The sequence below is a fragment of the Rhea pennata genome, chromosome 4, assembly GCF_028389875.1.
Source record: "Rhea pennata isolate bPtePen1 chromosome 4, bPtePen1.pri, whole genome shotgun sequence".
NCBI classification, from domain to species: Eukaryota; Metazoa; Chordata; class Aves; order Rheiformes; family Rheidae; genus Rhea; species Rhea pennata.
The window spans coordinates 10,491,846-10,512,030 of NC_084666.1; the positions used below are offsets into that span (position 1 = coordinate 10,491,846).

Below are 20,185 nucleotides of genomic sequence, written 5' to 3' on the forward strand. Positions count from 1 at the left end.
GAAGTCAGTGTGTGATTACTGTTGATTATTTTAGCTTTCAAATTAAAAGTGGATGATGATTCATAGGGACGTAAGCTTGGATACATCCTCTTAATTTTGGGAATTTACTCATCTAAGTGTGAATTGTTTGCTGGGCTTCTTATAAAGGCAACGGAGGGAAGTGCTGTCAAGACTGAATAGCGTGCCAGTGCAGCCTATCTTCCACTTGCCTATGTAGGAGTTTAGGACAGTTTTATTAATACCTTAAGCATCTAAGTAAAATGTTTTAGTGTGCTGAGTCTGGGTTGTAGGGTGCATGTCTAAGAATGGGTGAGATTAACTAAAGAAGCCTCTTTTGAAAGAAAGGTTTAGTCATTCTGTGAAATGTTAGTAATTATCAGAAAAGTCAGTAAAATCAAAATAACTTGATACTAGACTGCTGTAAAACAAGTTTGGCTCTGTGAGTCTTACCTTTGTGTTGTTCTGTCTAAATTATTGGTGCTGTTGTTAATTTTAGAAAAAAGTCTTTCCTTGTATCATCTCTTAATCCTGAATAAACATTGCTGTTTTTAGAACTAAACATTTGTGTTAGCCTATTTCCTGTTCAACCCCCCCCCAGATGTTTATTTGGATTTCTTACTTGTGTCCTGTCTTGTCTCTGCTCATATTTCTACCTCCTTCTAGCAAAAATTTGAGCTTCTTGCTATTTTCAAAGCCTTTAACAATTTTACTTAAAATTAGCTTTTTTTCCTGTGAGCTTTGCTCCGTACTTCTTATTTACTCTTCATCTGTAACTTTTTTTCATGCTTACTGCTTTCAAAACTAAATAGTAAGCAAATCAGTGTTCATATTAATTAAATAACCTGGTAACTTAGACCTGTTCATATACAAATAATTATATTGATCAGGTAATTGTCTATGATTTTTTCATTCTAAATACCTTTCCCTTTAGCTCTGAGATTTTTCTGTTGAAATTGATAACTTTTTGTCCTGTTCCAGCATCATCTTATTTAACTCTGCTGTCATTCATGCGAGATATATAATGTGACTCTTTTTGTTTTGTTTCAATGTCCAGCCCACAGTTCTTAAGAAGACTTTACAGTGCTTGGAGGGGATACATCTCAGCCAGTCTGGGGCTGTCTTAACATTGTATGTTGATAAGCTTCTCTGTACTCCGTTCCGTGTGCTAGCTCGTATGGTAGACACACTGGCTTGTCGTCGGGTGGAAATGCTTTTGGCCGCAACTTTACAGGTAAGGATAAGTATGTTCATTTGCAAAGCAGACTGGTTAGTACTAGCAGTATAATTAAGTGTAACACCTGAAGTACGTTTGATTATCAAGGATGCTTAAAATGAACCCATTGGTAAGGGGAATCTTACACATACACACATATGTATAGGGGTGTGTGAGTGTATATATATATACACAGACACACATATTTTATACAACTTTATATTTATAAAATTATTGCATTTCACTTCATCTATGTTTTCCCTAGTCTATTCAAAGTGCACGTGGATATCTTACTCATTTTAGTCCTGTAAAATTCTTGTTACTTTTTCCTATAGAATAGCATTACTCAGTTACCAGTTGAAGAATTAGATAGAATTCAGGAATACCTTCAAAACAGTGGATTAGCAGCAAGGTAAGTAGTATAAATAGATGTTAAAATTTATTACTTATACTAAGTAATAAATATTATGTGGGGGTTTGAGGGTTTTTGTGTTTTTGTTTTGTTTTGTTTTTTTACACCATTGATGACAGTAGTAGAATTGGGAACTCAAAAGCTCTGCTTTGGATTGATTTTTAATCCATAAATTGAATTTCTTAAACATAGATTCCATTTTACTCTTAAACTCTCCTCTTTTTTAAAGAGGTAGATTCTTTTTTGACAACTGTTAGAACGTACTTACCTGTGATCAGATTGTGTACATACTGAATTTGATTATTCTTACTCATTAAAAAGACTTATTACGTTAAAAATTGAACACCTTTTATTTTATACATCAGCGTGTATAAACATTAAGTATTTTAATACTAGTGTTCATTTGTTTTGACTGCTGGTAGCTGCTTAAGTTTGCAATTTATGTCATATGAGTGCATGCATACAATAAAACGTGGTGACCCCACTGCTTTTCCCTCCCAGAATTAGGAATGGCTTACTAGGTGGCTTTCTGTTTATAAATGATTTACAAAACTGAGCAAGTTAGCTCTTCACTGATACATATTTCCATTTTCAGACATCAAAGACTTTACTCGCTCTTGGACAGATTTCGTCTTATGGTAGCACCAGACACGACTAGTCCTTCACCTCTGGTTACCTCACATCCACTAGATGGAGAAAACCAAGCACCTTTAGAGAATGTAATTCTAGACAAAGTAAGATTATCTTTTAAAAGATTGATTAAAAATATCTTGGCTCAAAATAAGCTGTTGTTCATTACAAAATATTTGAATACAGCTTATTTTTAATTTACAGTTAATGTTCTCAGAATTGTCGGTGAATCTCAAATACAGATCTGTGATTTCCTGTGTGTTGGCTGAATGGTAAACTGAAGATGAAAAATTGACATGTGCATTTATGTTTTTGATGGTGATTTGAAAAATTCTCAAGCTTTTTTTCCTGTAATACTGATTATAACATTTGTATAATGTCCAGTAAAGACAACGTATGTACTCTTATTTTTGTTGTTGATGTGTTTGCTGTAGTTCTCCTTTTATTCATTTGTCCGCTGAAAACTGTTGGTTGACTTTCTTGGAAATTAATTATTAGTTCATCTGTGCTCTTGGTTCCCACTTCTCAGCTTTACCTTCAGAGAAAACATGACCTCTTAACTACTACTCTTTCATGCAGTTAAGTGTATTTGTCTCCAAAGAGGGATGGGAGGCTGAGAGCAAGGCTCTTGGAGTTTACTTGCTCCTTTCTCTCTAGTTTATCCGATGGCATAGATCACTTCCCCTTTTCATTCCCTTTTTTTTCCACAGAGATGCAAGGTAACAGAATGCTTTGGGGGGGGGGGTGTTGTTTTTTTTTTTTTTTTTTTAATCTATCTGTATGTGTCGCTATATATTAGGGACGGCAACTGTTTCTGCAAACATGGCAAAAGTGTTCTTTGGCTGACAGTTTGGAGGAGACTGATACAGCGATTGAATTCACTGACTTAGACTGAAAGTTACTTAGGTAGCAGGAGGCAACATGGTCCACAGAAACCATTGATCCATGGATTTCTGTCCTCAAATTAACCAAGAAAATCCTTTTACGATAAATCTAAATTTTGCCCAAAGGAAGTAGTTGAGCATACTTCTACCACAACCCCTGAGTATTTGCATTTTATTTGGAATTTATTCTGTTCAGATATCAGATAATTTGTAATGTCTGTTTGTGACAGAGAAAACACAAAAAGGGATAACTGAAGCTCTTTATGTTGTTTAGTTAAATCTTCTGCTGGAAAGTATAGCTTTCTCTTCAAGTTCTCCAGTAACATTGACTGATTCCTGTAGCCTCATCTCCAATAACTTAATGAGTAAATATTCAGTGATGTGTTGTGGTTTTCATTCATTTCAGTAAGTGTTGTAAGATAGATGCTGTCTTTGTATAATAAGTTACTTGGTCAGTGATTCTGAAGACTTTGCTTCCTTGGTCATAATCTTTTTTTTTTTTTCTATTACTGATGTTTGTTTGACTACTGAGTATTCCATTTTTCTAGACATTTTCTTCAGTTTTAGGATCCTCTTATGAGTATGCTACATGCTGAACTTTTTTTCTTCCTTTCCAGTCCAGTCTCTCTGGCTGTAGGCAATTTACCAAAGAATGTCTATTTTAAGATTGTCTGTTTATCAATTATATGTACTTTGCCTTATCTTGTGTTTTTCCCTCATTCCTGTTTCTCCTAGTGACTAAAAAAGAGAAAAAATATTTGAAAGTTTTAACATTAATGTGGTCTAGCTATTTCTTATAAGGTCTACAATTCAATGCCAATGGGCAGTGCTCTCTTCCCATGAAATACATTATCTTCTGAAAATGATTATGTACTAAATTTAATTTTCCTTTTAATAAAGGACTGGTATGTGTCACTAGTGAGATCGCAGTGTTACATCAAGTCCGACTCAGCACTCCTAGAAGGTGCAGAGCTGGTAAATAGAATTCCTGAGCCTGAACTGAACTCCTTCATGACCAGCAAGGTAACTTTTTTGTCAGATGAAACACATTGAGCCTAAAATGCTGTAATTTATTATTTCTAATATCTTTATTAGTAGCATTAATAAATTAGTCTTAGAGGTAAACATCTAGTATAATATCGATGGTTCCGATCTTGAGTTTCCCTCCATTTGGACAATTAAAATAGTGTGGATATTTTTTTTGTCTGTTGAGGCTTCTAGTCTTAGCATTTTAGTAGTACAAGTTAGATATTTACAGTGAAATAGAAGATTAGTTTCTACGTTTAATTCACAAAAACTCAAATTTTAAAGTTTTACATAATTTTATCGTTTCTCTGGACAGTATTTTACAAGGCCACATGTTTCCATAATTTTTTTAAATACCTATGCTAGATGTACTTGTAATATGCTTGTAAGAGGCAACACATTGTAGATCTGGCATAAAGGGGAACATATAGCTATTTCTTAGTTTTCTTGGAACACATTTTGCTCAAATTTTCTACAATACTTTGGCATGCAGAAATAGCAGTGGGAAGTTACTTTTCAAAGAGGTTTTGGTTTTGTATTTTGTGGAGAAACAAGGTTAATATTCAAATGTGGAGTTGCAAAACTAAACTATACTTTTACTACTTTTCTTAGAATTTAAAATTCTGTTTACTAGAAGAACTTTTTAGAATGCCAAAATAATAAACTTCTAGGCTAAATTGTGACTTGCTTTTTCAATTTAAAGTAATTTAATTTAATTTCAAAATAAAGTAACTACGTCTATGAAGCTTGTGAATTGTGTAATGATGGTAAACTTTTTTTTAACCAAGTCAGACTCAGTTAGTGACTTGTTCAAACTTACGTATCAAATAACTGATAGAGTTGAATATAAATTTTAAATTTTCTGTGCTTCTACAAGCTTACCTGAACTTCCAACATGGATGCAACTGGTTATGTCCTGTAAGAATCACGTTTTGAAGATAGCTCGGTGGCTTGTACTTTTTCAGCCCTGTGCTCAAGTCCTCATACTTCTGTCAGATTTTAATGTTTTGGGCTGAATTGCTAGTGTTAGTTGTCTGCCTCATCATGCTTCTGGACAGTTACACCAAATTTAGTTTTGTAACTTCTGAGAGTTAGGTTGAGGGAAAGGAAAAAGGATGATGCATTATGTTTTTAGGCAGAAGACACTAGTTTACTTTATACTTTGCACAGCAAGAATTTCATTCTTATGGAAGTACTTTGTCAGCAGAAGTTTTCTTACTATGCAAATTGAGAAATTTCCAATTTGTTTATGATGAAACTTCTTGAAAAATCATTTTACCTATTTTAATATAAACTATTTATTTGGTAACTTAATACTGGAGAATTTATTCTATATAGGTCATATTTAAGCTTTATTCACAGATTGCTCTGGAAATTTGGAAGGAGTGCATTGATGGTGTCATGTGTCGTCCGCCCCCCCTTACACACACGCAAAAAAAAATCTCTTAGTGTTTGGAATTTAAATACAGAACAAAAATGATCTTAATTATGATATCGTTACACTGTAGTTGAGCAGAGGTCGTATTAACATTTTAACTTACTATATTGATTTGTCAGAATAGTTTCCTACTATGTTTAGCTTCTCTTTAAAAGCAATTTCTTTTTATTTACTTACTTCATTTCAGGAATTCAACCTAAGCTTGTTAGCTCCTTGTTTAAGCCTTGGTATGAATGAAATCTCAAGAGATCAGAAAAGCAGCTTGTTTGAAACAGCCCGGAGGGTAACTCTGGATCATGTGTCTACCATTGTACAAAACCTTCCTGCCATCCACCAGGTTTTCCAGCCGTTGTTGCTAACTGAGCCATCAGCTTACTGGAAAAAGCTAAGCGATATCTTTGGTAATAGAAACAATAGTCTTTTTAAGTTTATTGTCTTCTCTGCAAAGGTATTTTACAGATGCCTTGGTAATACATGAACTTACTGTTAAAAAAAAAAAATCAAAGTACCTGGTGTAAAACTGCCAATGAAATAATTTTGAAAACGTTTACTGAGGGGAAAAATACAAACTGCTGGTTTTCATCTAGTCTTATTTTATAGGAGATGAGGTGATGTATCGGTCTGTGATGACCCTTTGTCGTGCACTGGCTCAGTATTTGTTGTTACTCTCAAAACTACCAGCTGGTCTTCGTGTTCCTCCTGAGAAAGAGCATGACATCTTGAAATTTGTAGTTATGTCAGTAGAGGTAAGAAACTATAGCATAATTAAAAATGTGATAAAGTTTTGAGAGAAGAAGCAGCTTTGACTTGAATTGATCACCATTTTTTTTTTGAGCTAGACAATTTCTTATCTTACTGTAGAAGTCTATTCAGTGGTTATTTTATTAGATACATGCTAGAAATTCAGGTGAGCTTATGGACAAGGCCAGCTTTTTGCAAGGAGACATTCATTGAACAATGAAAAGATCTTGGCATTTGGGAGAATGGCCCTGCACTATTTGTGGTTTTTTTTTTTTTTTTTTTTTTTTTTTTTTTTTTTTTTTTTTAGGAAAATGAATAGAGAAAGTGCAGGGGATTTTTTGTTTTTTCTTTTTTCCTTGTACAATTCTCATAATTTTCTTGTGTAACTTTCTGAGAGAACAGAATATATTTTACACAACTTGTTAACAAGTATTAGGTATTGCTGAGTATAAAATAAATTTGGTTATACAGTTATATATTGGACAAACTTGATATTAATGGAATTTTTTATTTTTGCATAGGCAGTATCATGGCATTTAATACATGACCGGATTCCACTAAGTATAGATCTTCAAGCTGCTCTGGATTGTTGCTGTCTGACATTACAGCAGCCTAATCTCTGGAATTTGCTGGCTTCTGCAGTTAATGTGACATATGCTTGCTCCTTAATTAACTGCATTAGATTTATAATAGAAGCAGGTAAGTCTGATTTGAACAGGTATGAAAAAGTTTCCATAATAAATTATCAGCCATCACTGACCAAATGCTAAGTGTCTGGAAGTGAGTCCTTTTAAATTGTGTGAGCCCCTTTAAATTATTTCTTTGACAACTTTATTTGTACTATTTTAATTTCACATTTTAAATTTTGTTTACTTTAGAAGTTGGCGGATACTTTGGAAATGTAAATATTTAAGAAAGATTGGGTTTGAGGAGGAAAATTGAGCATGAGATATGCAATGACTGTATTTTTAAAATATTTTTCTCTTAATTCAGTTGCAGTTGAACCTGGAAATCAACTTCTTAGTCCAGAAAGAAAGAAGAATACTTCAAAAGGCCTAAGTGAGGATGAAGTTGATTCAAACACACAGAGTAAGCAAGCAGTGAATTTGTTTGGCTCAGATTTTCACTGATGAAAAGTTTTTAGGTCCCCTTTTAATTAACTGCTTTTTATATCAATGAGAATTTGAGTCTATATTCCTGTTTGAAAAATGCTTATTAAATATAGGTTGGTTTATTTTGAACATGTATAGCTTTCTTGAAAGCTAAACATAAAAGCAGGGTTGGGTGGTTTTTTTTGTTTGTTTGTTGTTTTTTTAAGGTCGTGTCAGTTGTTTATACTGTGTAGCTTGAGCTTTCTCTGAGCAAGACTATATGAACTGTTCAGGTAGTACTTGTCTTAGTGGTATGGCATTCTTAAATTTCATGTGGAGAGATATAATTCACTAAAGTTTCCATTCTTCAGAAGAAATACTCATTATCTGCCTTCCTACATTCAGGGATATTGTATTGAGGTGAAGGTCAAGAGAGATCTGTGAGACTGGACAAACTGATTTCCATATTCAGCTGTGCTGGTGGAAGCAGATACCACAACCACCTACAAAAATCACCTGTTTACCATATTTAGTATAGAGCCAGTTATGAGAATGTTTTCTAATAAGACAGATGTGCTTGGTCATTTTAAACTTTGGCAGAAATTCTGTATACAGTGTGGCTCATATTTGTGGGTGTTAGGATTAGGAAGGTGACACGTGAACAGGTCTGCTTACAGATCTCAGGTTTTGGTAATCTTCAGCACTTAAGCAATGACAAGCAATTGCAAGGAGGGTGATAGGAATACTCTTTCACTAGTTGAACTACTGTAAAGTATATGTTTGTCTACAACCTTAGTGTGATCTTTTTTTTCCCTCCCCTGTCACTTTTCCGTAGAAATAGTCTTCCTTTTAGCACTTTGAGGTTTTTTTCTGCATCTTTTTAATTTGTGTTAAATTCATAACACTAATTCTGTTTTTTTTCCCACAAAAGGGACAAAATACATTGCTGCAGCTTGTGAAATGGTAGCTGAAATGGTAGAATGTTTACAGACTGTCCTGGTATTGGGACACAAAAGAAACAGCAGTATTCCAGCATTTCTTACTCCTGTCCTCAAGAACATCATCATCAGTTTGGCAAGGCTGCCCCTAGTGAACAGTTACACAAGAGTACCTCCCTTGGTATGTTATGCTTTGTTTTCAGGATGCAACAAGTATTGAACAATTTCTTTTTGTTGTTGTTAAAACAAAAAAACAATGTTGCTGTATCTTTTATGTCAATAAGACTTCAGCCTTTAACTAGTTTGATCGCCCAGTTTCTCTTTTTAAAGAGTAAAACATAGAGATATGAAATGAGAATTCAGTGTGGAAGATAAGAATGAAAAGAGTGACTGCACTCCTTTCTAATCGAATCTTACATGAAAGAATTTCCAGGTGGTAGTTAAAAATATGGAGAAAAAAAAAAAAAAAAAAAAAAAAAGGAAAGACTTTAATGCTCTGTGAATGCCAATGTTTCCTTCTGCTCAGCCAGATAAAACTCTAAAAAGTGCATCACATACACTACTAATTTCTTTGATAACCAAATTTGTATTGTGTCATGCAAAGTCCCACAATAATGCAGTAGTACTGAGGTGGTCCTAGTGTTTGAACTAACTCAGGTATTTTCTGCAGTACCCTGGTGTGCTGTGTAGATACTTTTGGATTATATATTACCTTTCATTGCGAGCTCATCTGCTCACCTTGAATGCTTTGGATAAGGACTTTTTTTTTTTTTTGGCAAATGTAACAAGGGTTTAAGAAAACCTCGTAACTGCCTCAGTGTTTTATTGGTGTTGTGAAATGACTTTTAGGAGCTTTGATAAACTGCAGAGTCATCAGAAAAACTTCTAGAGTCTTGAGGGGTAGAGAAAAAGAGTGTTTCCTGATCTGTATGTACAGTTGTTCATCATTCTGTTTATGAGGGTCAATCAGGAGGAATTAATCTCTGAGACATTTTTTTCTACTCCCAGATACATCTATGTGCTTTTTCGGCCATCAGTTGCATGGGAATCTTTGGCCTTGAATTACATTTTTGCATCATTACTGTACTGTGCTATGTCTAGTAATGACCTGGCACTTAATATCACTTAATTTTTAAACTGAATTGTGCAACAAGAAAATTCTTCGCTTTCATGTCCAAATTTGCACTGTAAGACTGAATAATTAACTGATAGTGAGGAAGATGCAAAGTAAGTTATTAAAAAAATTTAATGCAATAGCAGGGTAAAATGTGTATTAGCTATAGTAGATATTTACTCTTTGTCCAAGTTTTGTGTATGGATGTCTCATTGCTTTTGTATGATGCATATATGTTTACAACTGTCATGTTAATGTGATTATTTTTTGAATAAATAATCTTTCTTTGTTCCATCAGGTCTGGAAATTAGGTTGGTCACCTAAGCCTGCAGGTGAATTTGGCACAATTTTCCCTGAAATCCCAGTAGAGTTTCTGCAAGAAAAAGAAATCTTTAAAGAGTTTATCTATCGAATTAATACACTTGGTATGTATAAAATTAAAAAATGAATATGGTTGGCTTTATTTCAATATTTACTTCTGATGTAAAGCTGCCAGATAAAACTGAATATGGTACCTATTGTTGACCCCTGTTGCTTATGTGGAAGAGAGATTTCAGAGCAGATTAGTAATTGTGCTGCAATAGCTGTTAAGTTTTGCTTAGTACAGAGAAAAACTATAACTTGTAGTAATTGAACCAAGGTTTTTTAACTCAGAGAAGTCTTTTCAGTATATTCTATAGAATGATCCTTTGTTTTCTGGTACATACTAACTGACAGCATGTCTAACTGTATTTTGCTATTTTCACCCCACTCTTTTTTTTAATTAATGCATAATTTTCTAAATAGAGGTTAGTGCCACACTCAAAATTCTTTAAATGAGATGCTGCAACTTTAAAGCTCCTGCGTATGTCAAGGTTTACTGAAGAGGAGTAGTGAGGCTTAAAGAGTTCAACTCTTTTCAACAGATGGGACTGTCAAGAGTAATGCATCAGATTTTCCACGTACTTACAAAAGCCCCTTTCTTTCTCTTGCTCTACAGGTTAATTTTTGACTGACTTGTGGTGTGGCACTGTTTTCTGTTATGATCACTGTAATATCTAGGAGAGCATTCTCATTTTGAATTGTTTAGATACCATTAGTGTAAACTGCAGGGTTTTATTCAAAAATCCTTTACAGTCTTTTGGAGTTAGAGATCTGCGTGGAAAATCTTTTCAAAAGTGCTTGAATTTTAATAGCATGCTTCTAGGCACTTCAGTCCTTTTACTTCTAAGATTCTACAGAGCACGATCATTTCTTGGATAATTTTGGCATTCTTCTCAACCCTTTCCTGTGAGAACTGGCAAATTTTGGATGCTTTTCTGTGTTGTTAAAACGTGACAGATATCATTGCTTTAAAGTTACGCAATCAAAATATCTAAATGTATGTAAGAAATAACTGGAGTAGGACCATTTAAATAATAATGTTCAGAACCCTGCTTAAGGCTTGATACTCTGAAATAGAACAGAATAAATTTAATCTGTTTTGATTACAAAAATGCCAAATTGAATAGGAAGCAGCATAAAATTAAATCTGTGGAAACAATGTGCCTTTTCTTAAATGCTGTTGCACATTTAAGTTTGTAGTAAGAAATAAATGACCAGCTGCTCTGCATGTTTCCTTAGGATGGATTAGCCGTACCCAGTTTGAAGAGACTTGGGCTACTTTGCTTGGTGTTCTTGTAACTCAGCCTATTGTAATAGACCAAGAAGAGAACCAACAAGAGGTAATATCATTCACTGAAATAAGCATCATTCATTTTATTTCGTAGAGACAATTTTCTTAATGCTAATAAATCTGTCAAGCAGAAAATTAGTAATCTGAGAAATTTCCACTTACATTTCCTTGTCTTCGTATGGCTGTGAATTTAGACACATCTGCCTTCTGGCTTAAAGCTTCTGAAGGTGTGTGAATAGGCTGGAGAAATTCTAGAAAAGTTTTTCAACTTTATATTGGTCCTTTGCTTAACATGTGCATGGAATTCCAATTTTTCTTGATTAGATGTTTGATTTTTTAAGCACAATAGAAACCGTTAAAACTTCAAGACAGAAACCACAAGAAAGATAAACTTTTAAGAAATATATGAGTATAACCGTAACTAGTATGTATACTGATTCATGCAATTAACTGTGCTATCTAATGGTCAAACTTCAGGGACAACTTTTTGATTTTGATAATCATCTTGACCAGAAATAAATCAACCTGGACATGCACACTCATACCTTTTGAATGCAATTGTAGATTGTGTACTGAATAACTGGGCTTCTAACTTGGATGACTCTAAGTGCTCAAAATTCAGCAGAATGAATGTGGGGGTCAGAGCAAAAGAAATATATTTATACCAGAAGTGAGTATGAGGGTGAACTTTGACAACTGTTGAGAAAGACTTTCCCTCTTCAGAGGTTTTAACTTGCTAGCTAGCTGAATTTACTAGGTTCTAGCTGTCTGGCCTAAAAGTTTTTCTTCCCCTAAGCTCATGTAATATCCACACCCCCCAAAAAATTAGTCAGTTAACTACGCACCTGATTCTTGCATACATTCCACTGAGATCCAGACATGGAATGGTGTCATCTGTAAGTTGTGAATGGTCCTGATCTGGTAGGTCAGAGCTGTTCCTAAAACATCATAAAGAATCCATAGGGTAGGTGCCTACAGGCAGTGGATTCTGGGGAGCAGGAAAAGAGGTTTGTTCCCCTTGCTTCCTAGGTGTCAGGTGCATAGGCTCCAAAAAGGAGTATGCTATTGTCCATCTCCCCTGGGTTAGCATTTTCTGTTTGCTAGATTGAGTTTGTGGCTTGTTGTGCAGCCTGCAGAATTTCTGAATCGTTCTTGACAACGTAATGGCGCTGCCACATTGTACAGAAGGACATCCAGCCTTTAGTAGTTTGTTGTTTGCCACGCAGAGAAGAGAACTCTTTGGTTTGAGAAGAAAGGTGGTAGTGTTCCTTCACTTTCCAAGGAAGGTTAATGTGTTCAAGATTGCAAACATTTTAAGAATCGTTATAAATTTTAATATGTTAGTATTTTCTGACATAAAATACCAAATTCTGAAAAAAGTTAAATTTGTTACTATCACGTTTTCTGAAGAAGATCAGATGAGATGAGTTAATGACAGACAATTCATTCAGACTTTTGTTTGATACTTTGAAGAAGGTCAATAAAACCAAGCCAAAAGCTGTGAGAAGCATCCTGGCACTTTGGAATCTGCAAGTTTTTGTATTCAAAGTTACTAAGTTTAGTTAGTAAACTGGGTTTTTCCATACCAAACTACTAATGCTGAACTGTTGTAAACAAACAAGTAAAATACACTGAGAAAGGTTCTTGCTGTCAGCAGCACGGAGAGGATGAGGCTGGCATTCCACAATGCCAGAAGTCCTTTTTAAAAAGTCCTCTTTAAAAAGAGATTTTTAAATAAGGTAAGAAACTGACTATTGTAGCTGTGGTGATTTAGGGTGCAAAGTACAGTGCATGCAGTGTGTTGTTTTGAATACTTTTATGAGGGAAAACTGGCAATGCCTAAATATGAATAATATATATCCACATTTTTGCAGTGGTGGTAAGTGTAAATACATGAAATACTTTCTGAAGAATGATATCCAGAAAAATACTTCAAAAATTCATAATGAGACTGAGTTTTGTTCCTGAAAGAGTGATTCTTAAAATTACTTAACACTGATTCCTCTCTGAAGAGTTTCCAGTCAGATTTGGCTTTATTTGATAATGTGGTTCAGCAGGTAATGATAGGCTAGGTAAAAACAGGGGAAGTATATACTTTGAAAGCTCTTAAATGGTATTGGACATCTTGAGATTTTAATGGCAATGAGATGAGAGAGAGAGAGTACATGCAGAGTGGCTGATGAGATGGAAGGATTTGTTGGTGCCATAGCAATAATGCTTTGTGTGCGTTGTTTACACGTCAGCTAGATTTCTAGGTAGGAAGAAGGCTAGTTGCCAGAGTTGTTGATGATAATTTAGTGGAAGGAAACAAATGCTAATATTCAGGGCTTTCAGACTTCTCTTTTTTTTTCCAATTCAAATTACAGTAAGTTCATTTTACAGGAAGATACAGAGAGGACCCAAATTAATGTTCTTGCAGTACAAGCCATAACTTCCTTGGTGCTGAGCGCAATGACAATACCTATTGCAGGCAATCCAGCGGTTAGCTGTTTGGAACAGCAGCCCCGCAACAAAGCTTTAAAAGCTCTCGACACAAGGTATTTTTTTTTCAGTTATCCTAAAATGCATAAATTTGTACTTGTAGTTAGTACTTCATTAAACTACACTAACTTAGCTTAATCTGGCGATAGCAAAAGTGTGTATTTGTATGTGTATGCAGATTATTTACATAGGTATCACGTGGACTCGGCATCAGGAACCTGGTGAGTTAAAAGATGATATCTGAAAAAGATATCTCAGTAAAATCTAGCAAACAGTGTTCAGAGTGTATCTGTTTAAACACTTCTCAATTTAAGCATCTCTGAAAATGAAAATAAGCATAATGTAACATAGAGCAAGCTAGTCAGACTTGCATGAAAGAGTTTTTAAAAAAATCTGCTTACTTTGGTTTCTGTTGGGCTTTCAGATTTGGGAGGAAACTAAGTGTTATCAGGGGAATTGTTGAACAAGAAATCCAAGCAATGGTATCTAAGAGAGATAATATTGCTACTCATCACTTATATCAAGCTTGGGACCCTGTTCCGTCGCTTTCTCCTGCTACTACAGGTAAGTGCCTTTGAGTGGGGAGTGAGTGGTGGTTCTAAACATGAAAATTAGAAATTTATTTGAACTCTTTTTTGCAGGAAATTAAACCATTTTCAGATCTGTTCAGACATGCATGTTTTAAGAACTTGTATTCTGTTTCTTCATAGGTGCTCTTATCAGCCATGAAAAACTCTTACTGCAGATCAATACTGAACGAGAAATAGGAGATATGGATTATAAACTGGGACAGGTTGGTTAAAGTTTTAACTCCTAGTTTACCTTTTATTACTTTCTCCTAATTTGTGAAAACTCCATTTAAGCAGCTTTGCTAACCATCAGATTTGAACTAAAGGCTCTAATTGACATACAGGGTTATGTCAATTTTACGTGGTTAACTCTTCTCAGCCAGCCGTCTCACCTCTAACAGCATTTTTGCTTTTATGTGAGAGATCTGCTCATGATTGAACTATTGAATTGTTGTGTTTTCCAGCATTTGGCCTTAAAGAACCCTAGCAGTGGTAGATTCCACTTCATCTCCTGTATTTTAATTTGCTGTAGCGTTCTTGCAGTAGACCTTAGGAAAAATCATTGGACTTTTTTGTACTATTATTATTTTAAGTATACTGAATTTAGGGATAAAATAACAGGATTTCATTAGTTGAAAATAAGCATTTAGTGTTTAAAAATATTCCTGAGTCCAATTCTTGTCTAGTAATTAAACTCCTTGAAAATTACTTTACGTGAAAAGCTGCGTATACACTTTAAATGTAGTATTTATTTCACTAGTCCTATTGTGTGTATTAATGAAAAATATACCAAAATCATATTACTTTTTTTTTTTTGAGTACTCTTACGTGTAGTGTGTATTGCCTAACATGAGAAAGCATCTTATGTAAAGGTGAGTTATTTCACCTAAGAAAGATTTCCTGAGCTATGTAAGGTAAATAACTTTGAAAAAAGTTGAAAACATGGAAAGTGTCCTCTTGGTATCTTAAGATGTACTATTTATTCAATTCCTTCAAAATATTTCTAGAAACTATTTTAAAAATTTCCTATGTTGCATAAGTCATGCTGTATGTTAATCAAATAATAAAGATTCAATTCTTCAAATACAAATACCAAATCTTACAGCATTAAAATAAAAGCTCTGATACAAGTTTCTTGGGTTTTCTGTTCTTTCATTTTTTTTCTTTCAGTTTAACTGATGGTATTTTAGCCTTTGGGTAAGAGCCAGCTGAAAAGTAGTTTGCAGTCCTGACCCTACGATATGCAGCATACAGTGCTAATAAACATATGTAGAATATTCTGAATCTGTTGGTCTGAACAAAAATAAATGACTTTTTTATATCATTTCCATATGAGTTACTTTGGGAATGGGTCATACGTAGAAAAGAATTCTTGTAGTTAGAAAACAAATTCTATCTATACTTTTATTCATTTTAATTTACCCTTTCTTCCTGTCTCACCATTCTGTTTAGCCTAAAGAGCTGTCTGAAGAATAACAGTCATGAAGTATTTAGCTTCCAGGTTGAATTTGTACCAGAGTTCAGCCCAAACTGAAATCTGTACTCAGTTTGAGCCTTGATAAGAGTTCGTAATTGAAAAAAATGATGCAGTTTATCATAATTGTAGCAAGCATTTATTCTCAGTAAATGGTATGTATATGTAGAATGAAAATGTCTCCTTTTCTTGGAGTTAAAGGAGTTTTTGTGGTGCATTATAATGCTGCATATTATAAATCAACACATGGAAACTTTTTGATGGAGAAGCATGTGGATTTGTATTGTTGGTACTTGTTACAGAACAAGCAAAAAAAAAAAACATATCTTCTGAAATGGGGAAAAAATAACCAATCTTCATGAATAAATCTAAAGAACCTTAGAAAGGGATGGAAATATGTAAACATATCAAGAAAAAAAAGAAACTCCATCAGTTAAGTCTTACACTGATGAAAGCTCTATGAAATAATTTATAAGTTTTATAAGAGCTTAGGTTTATCCATAAAGAAGAAAATGTTTATCTAGCCTGAACCTGGGACCTAAAATCTTGTTCTTAATTGATTTCAGAGAAAAAGGTTAAGTTGCAATTAGATGTACTGGGTTCCGGTTTAAAAACATTTAGAAATGTCTCTTCTGTTGAACTTCTAACTTGCTGAGTCATTTTCTTGCTTAACATGAAATATAAATATTTACATTTTGCTTTAGATTTTGGAGTCTGATATATTGACTTTTGGATGATGTGCAGTTGTTAGTGTGTGCTTTAGGTTATAGCCAGAAGCTACTGTTAGTATCGCTTGTAAAACTGTACTAAGCTGCGTGGTTCTGCTGTTTGCTGTGCCATAGATTTTAAAGTTCAGCTACAAAGGGTGAACAAGGTACAAAAAATTTAAGTGATGTGTAGTTCATTTTATCTGAGGCTGTGTTCATTGCTTGTGTCATTTAAATGAAAACTGTATTGGATTTCTAAGATTTTCTATTCTGATTATGAGTGTTAAATAATGGGCTTCTTTTTATTTTTGTTTTTTTTGTGTGTGTGTGCGTTGCAAGGTCTCTATACACTCCATATGGTTAGGAAATAATATCACTCCATTGAGAGAAGAAGAGTGGGGTGAGGATGAAGAAGATGAGAATGATATACCTGCTCCTTCCTCACCACCGACCTCACCTATTAATACCAGGTGTCTTTTTTTTTTCTTCTCTCTTCTTTATCTTGCTGATAAACTCTTCATTCTGAGCTCAATAAAAGAATCAAAACAGGATTCATGAATTGGGCAATAACTACGCTTATGATGTCCTGCTAAAATAATCAGTTTGAATAGCTATCTTACCACCTGCTCATTGTGCTTTGCAGGAAACACCGGGCTGGTGTAGATATACATTCTTGTTCTCAGTTCTTGCTTGAACTATATAGTCAGTGGATATTGCCATCAAATCCTAGCAAGAGAACACCAGTCATTTTGATCAGTGAAGTGGTGCGATCAGTAAGTAAAAAAATTACCATGAGTCATAATTGAGTTTATGTTACTGAATGTTTGGAGGTAAGCAGGGTTTGTAAAGCATTTTATAATATATAGGAAAACTGTTTTTTATTGACAGTGCTATTCTGTCAGCTGTGTAGAAATACAGCTTGTGCAACTATAGCATTAGAGTGTTTTAAATTATTTAAGTACTTGGATTGTGTATTCTGCTACTAAGTCACAAATACTTTATTTTTGCATAATGATAGTGCCTTCTTTTACTTGACTACTTAGTAAAAGTAGCTTTCAGATCTATCATCCTATCTTTTCATAAAAACAAATGAAAACAGAAAAACTATGCAAGAAAATCTGTCTTAATGGACTTGTACGACTATTGAAACATCTGAAAGACTAAAGAGAACATGTGGAATGTGTCTTGATAGCCATTGTTTACTATCATAAGACTTAGATGAAATTATCCTTCTAAGAGAGTGTGTATTGTGTATTTTTGGATGTTTCAGTACATAATAAATAGCAACCTTCATTTAGTTTCGAAAATCATGTACTATAGTGAGTTTGGTTTTGTAAATCTTTCTAAAAAATGACTCTTTGGAGATAACTGTCTTCAGAAATGGATGATGGAATTAAACAGTTAACAACTATTATTCCAAACATTTATTTTCACATGATGAATAGATTGATTGAGGAATTGCTAACAATTACATGAAAAGAGAGCTTTTTTTCTTTTTTAAGCTGCGTGCTAACAATATTTTTTTTTAATTTGATTTTAATTTATGTATAGCTTCTGGCAGTGTCAGACTTATTTACAGAAAGGAATCAGTTTGAGATGATGTACACAACCCTGACAGAACTGCGAAAGGTGCATCCATCAGAAGATGAGATCCTTGTACAGTATTTGATACCAGCCACTTGTAAGGCTGCTGCTGTTCTTGGAATGGTAAGAAATTTCATGGCAATTTATTGCAAATCTGAGTGTCTAGGCTAAGTAGTACTTTACTTCTGCCACAAAAATATGACTTAGTAAGAGTGGTTCTACTCTAGGAAGATCCTTTAGCTGATCTTTATGGCTGTGAGAATTAATGCAATATGAAGCCCTCTCTCAAATATAAAAGTTCCAAAGTATTCTGGAGATTTTGAACAGCACCTTCAGTTGCCCTGTTAGTCATACTTTGTGATGTCTGAGCATAGATCAGTGGGATTTATCTATTTATTTGTTTTAGTTCATCTTATTGAGGTGAGTGTTACCTTTTTGCTAGAGTTCATATATGCTGTTGTATTTCAGCCCAGAAATTATGACCATGCAATGACAATTGCTGGATTTGTTACAGGTGAATGACTCTTAAAAGAAGCTGAAACATTGCATATGATGAATACTTAACCTGGTAGTCAAGTGTCCCATTTCTTTCCCTCACTCTTTTCTTTCTTCCATTTCATCATTCTGTATTTAGGGCAAGGACATTATTAAATGCAAATTATTTAATGAAATAAGCATTACTCTTTTTAATTCTGTAGACTAGAGAGAAATATTCTCCAAGGGACATTCCAAGGGAATTATTTTTAAAATTTTACAAATACTTTGGAAGAAGCTAGCATTTCTAGAAACTCTGTATGAAACTTGCATAAAACTATATGGATAATAGTGATAAAGTTTTGAAAGCTTTTGGGGTTGGACCTTCAGTACCTATTCTAGCAGCAGTTGTGCAAGGAAAGACTGTGAAAGTCCTATCAAAAAATATCAAAGCATATCTAGAGAGAGCTTATTCTGATAAGGGGGAAATTCTGTAATTTTCCCTAGATGAGCTAGTAACACCTTTTTGGAAGCAAACAGCTGAGTATAACAGGTTAATGGGAAAAAAAAAGGCTTGATTCCAGCAAGAGTTGCTTGTTGTCCTGTTTTATTATGTAGCAAATCTGCTTTAAAAAGAGCAACTAAAGAGTGCACACTGTAAAGCTGTCATTTGATACATACTTGGTGAATATAAGGACAAGGTAAAGCAAATAATTTTTCCTAAATGCTTACTTTTCTTGCGGTGCATGTATATTTTCTAGATAATTCATTAATACAAGGACAAGGTAAAGCAAATAACTTTTTAGTGAAAACATACTTTTCTTACAGTTTATATATTTTGAGACTTTGCTTCAATCTTTGAATTTAACACAAGTTGGACTAGGTTTCACATAATCAAATAGATTATTGTATTTTGATAATGGGGCTTGAAGTGTCTGATACCAGTTTGATGCTTCAAGACTAAACCTGTGCGCCATGGAGCGTTCAGGTGTGAGTGCCAGTGGCTTTGCCGAACAAATAAATGGATCACTGTACTTTTAGCTGAGTGGATAGCAGTGAATTCCCTTTTATGCAGTCTACAGGCATCTACCAATTGGTTTCATATAAAAGCATCCTTTGTGTTGTAGATGGAGAGCCAGAAAATCTCAACTGTCCAAGTCCTGTATGTGAAAGATACTTACTGTCACCTCTGGCTTACTGAATGAATGCTTATCTTGTTTGTGTTCATTTTAAATTGTTACCATTTTTAAAGGTAAAACAAAGCCACTCAATCATCATGTGACATCTGTTTACCAGCTAATCTGCAAGTCTTCTCTTATTATGTTAATCTTGTGATGTTGATTCAAACTACTGTTTTAAGTCAGACTCGTGGTTTAGGCTGTATTTTCTGCTTTTTATTTTGTTCTAGGTATTTCCAGATGTGAGAAGAACCAGAACAATATACTGAGCTGGTATTGACTTCTAATTATTACTTTTGTATTAGGATAAAGCTGTGGCTGAGCCAGTAAGTCGACTGTTGGAGTCAACCCTGCGAAGCACCCATATGCCAAGTCGGATTGGAGCTCTGCATGGAATTCTATATATTCTCGAGTGCGACTTGCTTGATGAAACAGCAAAGCAGCTCATTCCAATTATCAGCGAGTATCTGCTCTCCAATTTGAGAGGAGTAGCACAGTAAGACGCGTGCCCCCTGCCCCATTGCCACCTTCATATTGGGAAAACTTTCCTTTATGTTAAGGAAAAAAGAAAAAAAAA

The 20,185-nt window shown here is 34.3% G+C and overlaps 1 protein-coding gene across 3 annotated transcripts in view; it reads left to right on the top strand.

Moving 5' to 3' along the window:
- The window catches only part of HTT (huntingtin), a 92,907-nt gene that overhangs the window by 65,853 nt on the left and 6,869 nt on the right, over nt 1-20,185 (top strand). For all 3 annotated transcript variants that reach the window (XM_062575273.1, XM_062575275.1, XM_062575276.1), the window contains 18 exons: nt 1,055-1,231; nt 1,549-1,625; nt 2,221-2,359; nt 4,040-4,162; nt 5,791-6,004; nt 6,204-6,349; nt 6,866-7,043; nt 7,338-7,433; nt 8,367-8,554; nt 9,786-9,912; nt 11,090-11,190; nt 13,524-13,678; nt 14,047-14,186; nt 14,333-14,415; nt 16,712-16,842; nt 17,016-17,145; nt 17,924-18,079; nt 19,914-20,104. In XM_062575273.1, coding sequence (XP_062431257.1) covers nt 1,055-1,231; nt 1,549-1,625; nt 2,221-2,359; nt 4,040-4,162; nt 5,791-6,004; nt 6,204-6,349; nt 6,866-7,043; nt 7,338-7,433; nt 8,367-8,554; nt 9,786-9,912; nt 11,090-11,190; nt 13,524-13,678; nt 14,047-14,186; nt 14,333-14,415; nt 16,712-16,842; nt 17,016-17,145; nt 17,924-18,079; nt 19,914-20,104 — 2,552 coding nt within the window. The remainder of the gene's footprint in view (nt 1-1,054; nt 1,232-1,548; nt 1,626-2,220; nt 2,360-4,039; nt 4,163-5,790; nt 6,005-6,203; nt 6,350-6,865; nt 7,044-7,337; nt 7,434-8,366; nt 8,555-9,785; nt 9,913-11,089; nt 11,191-13,523; nt 13,679-14,046; nt 14,187-14,332; nt 14,416-16,711; nt 16,843-17,015; nt 17,146-17,923; nt 18,080-19,913; nt 20,105-20,185) is intronic.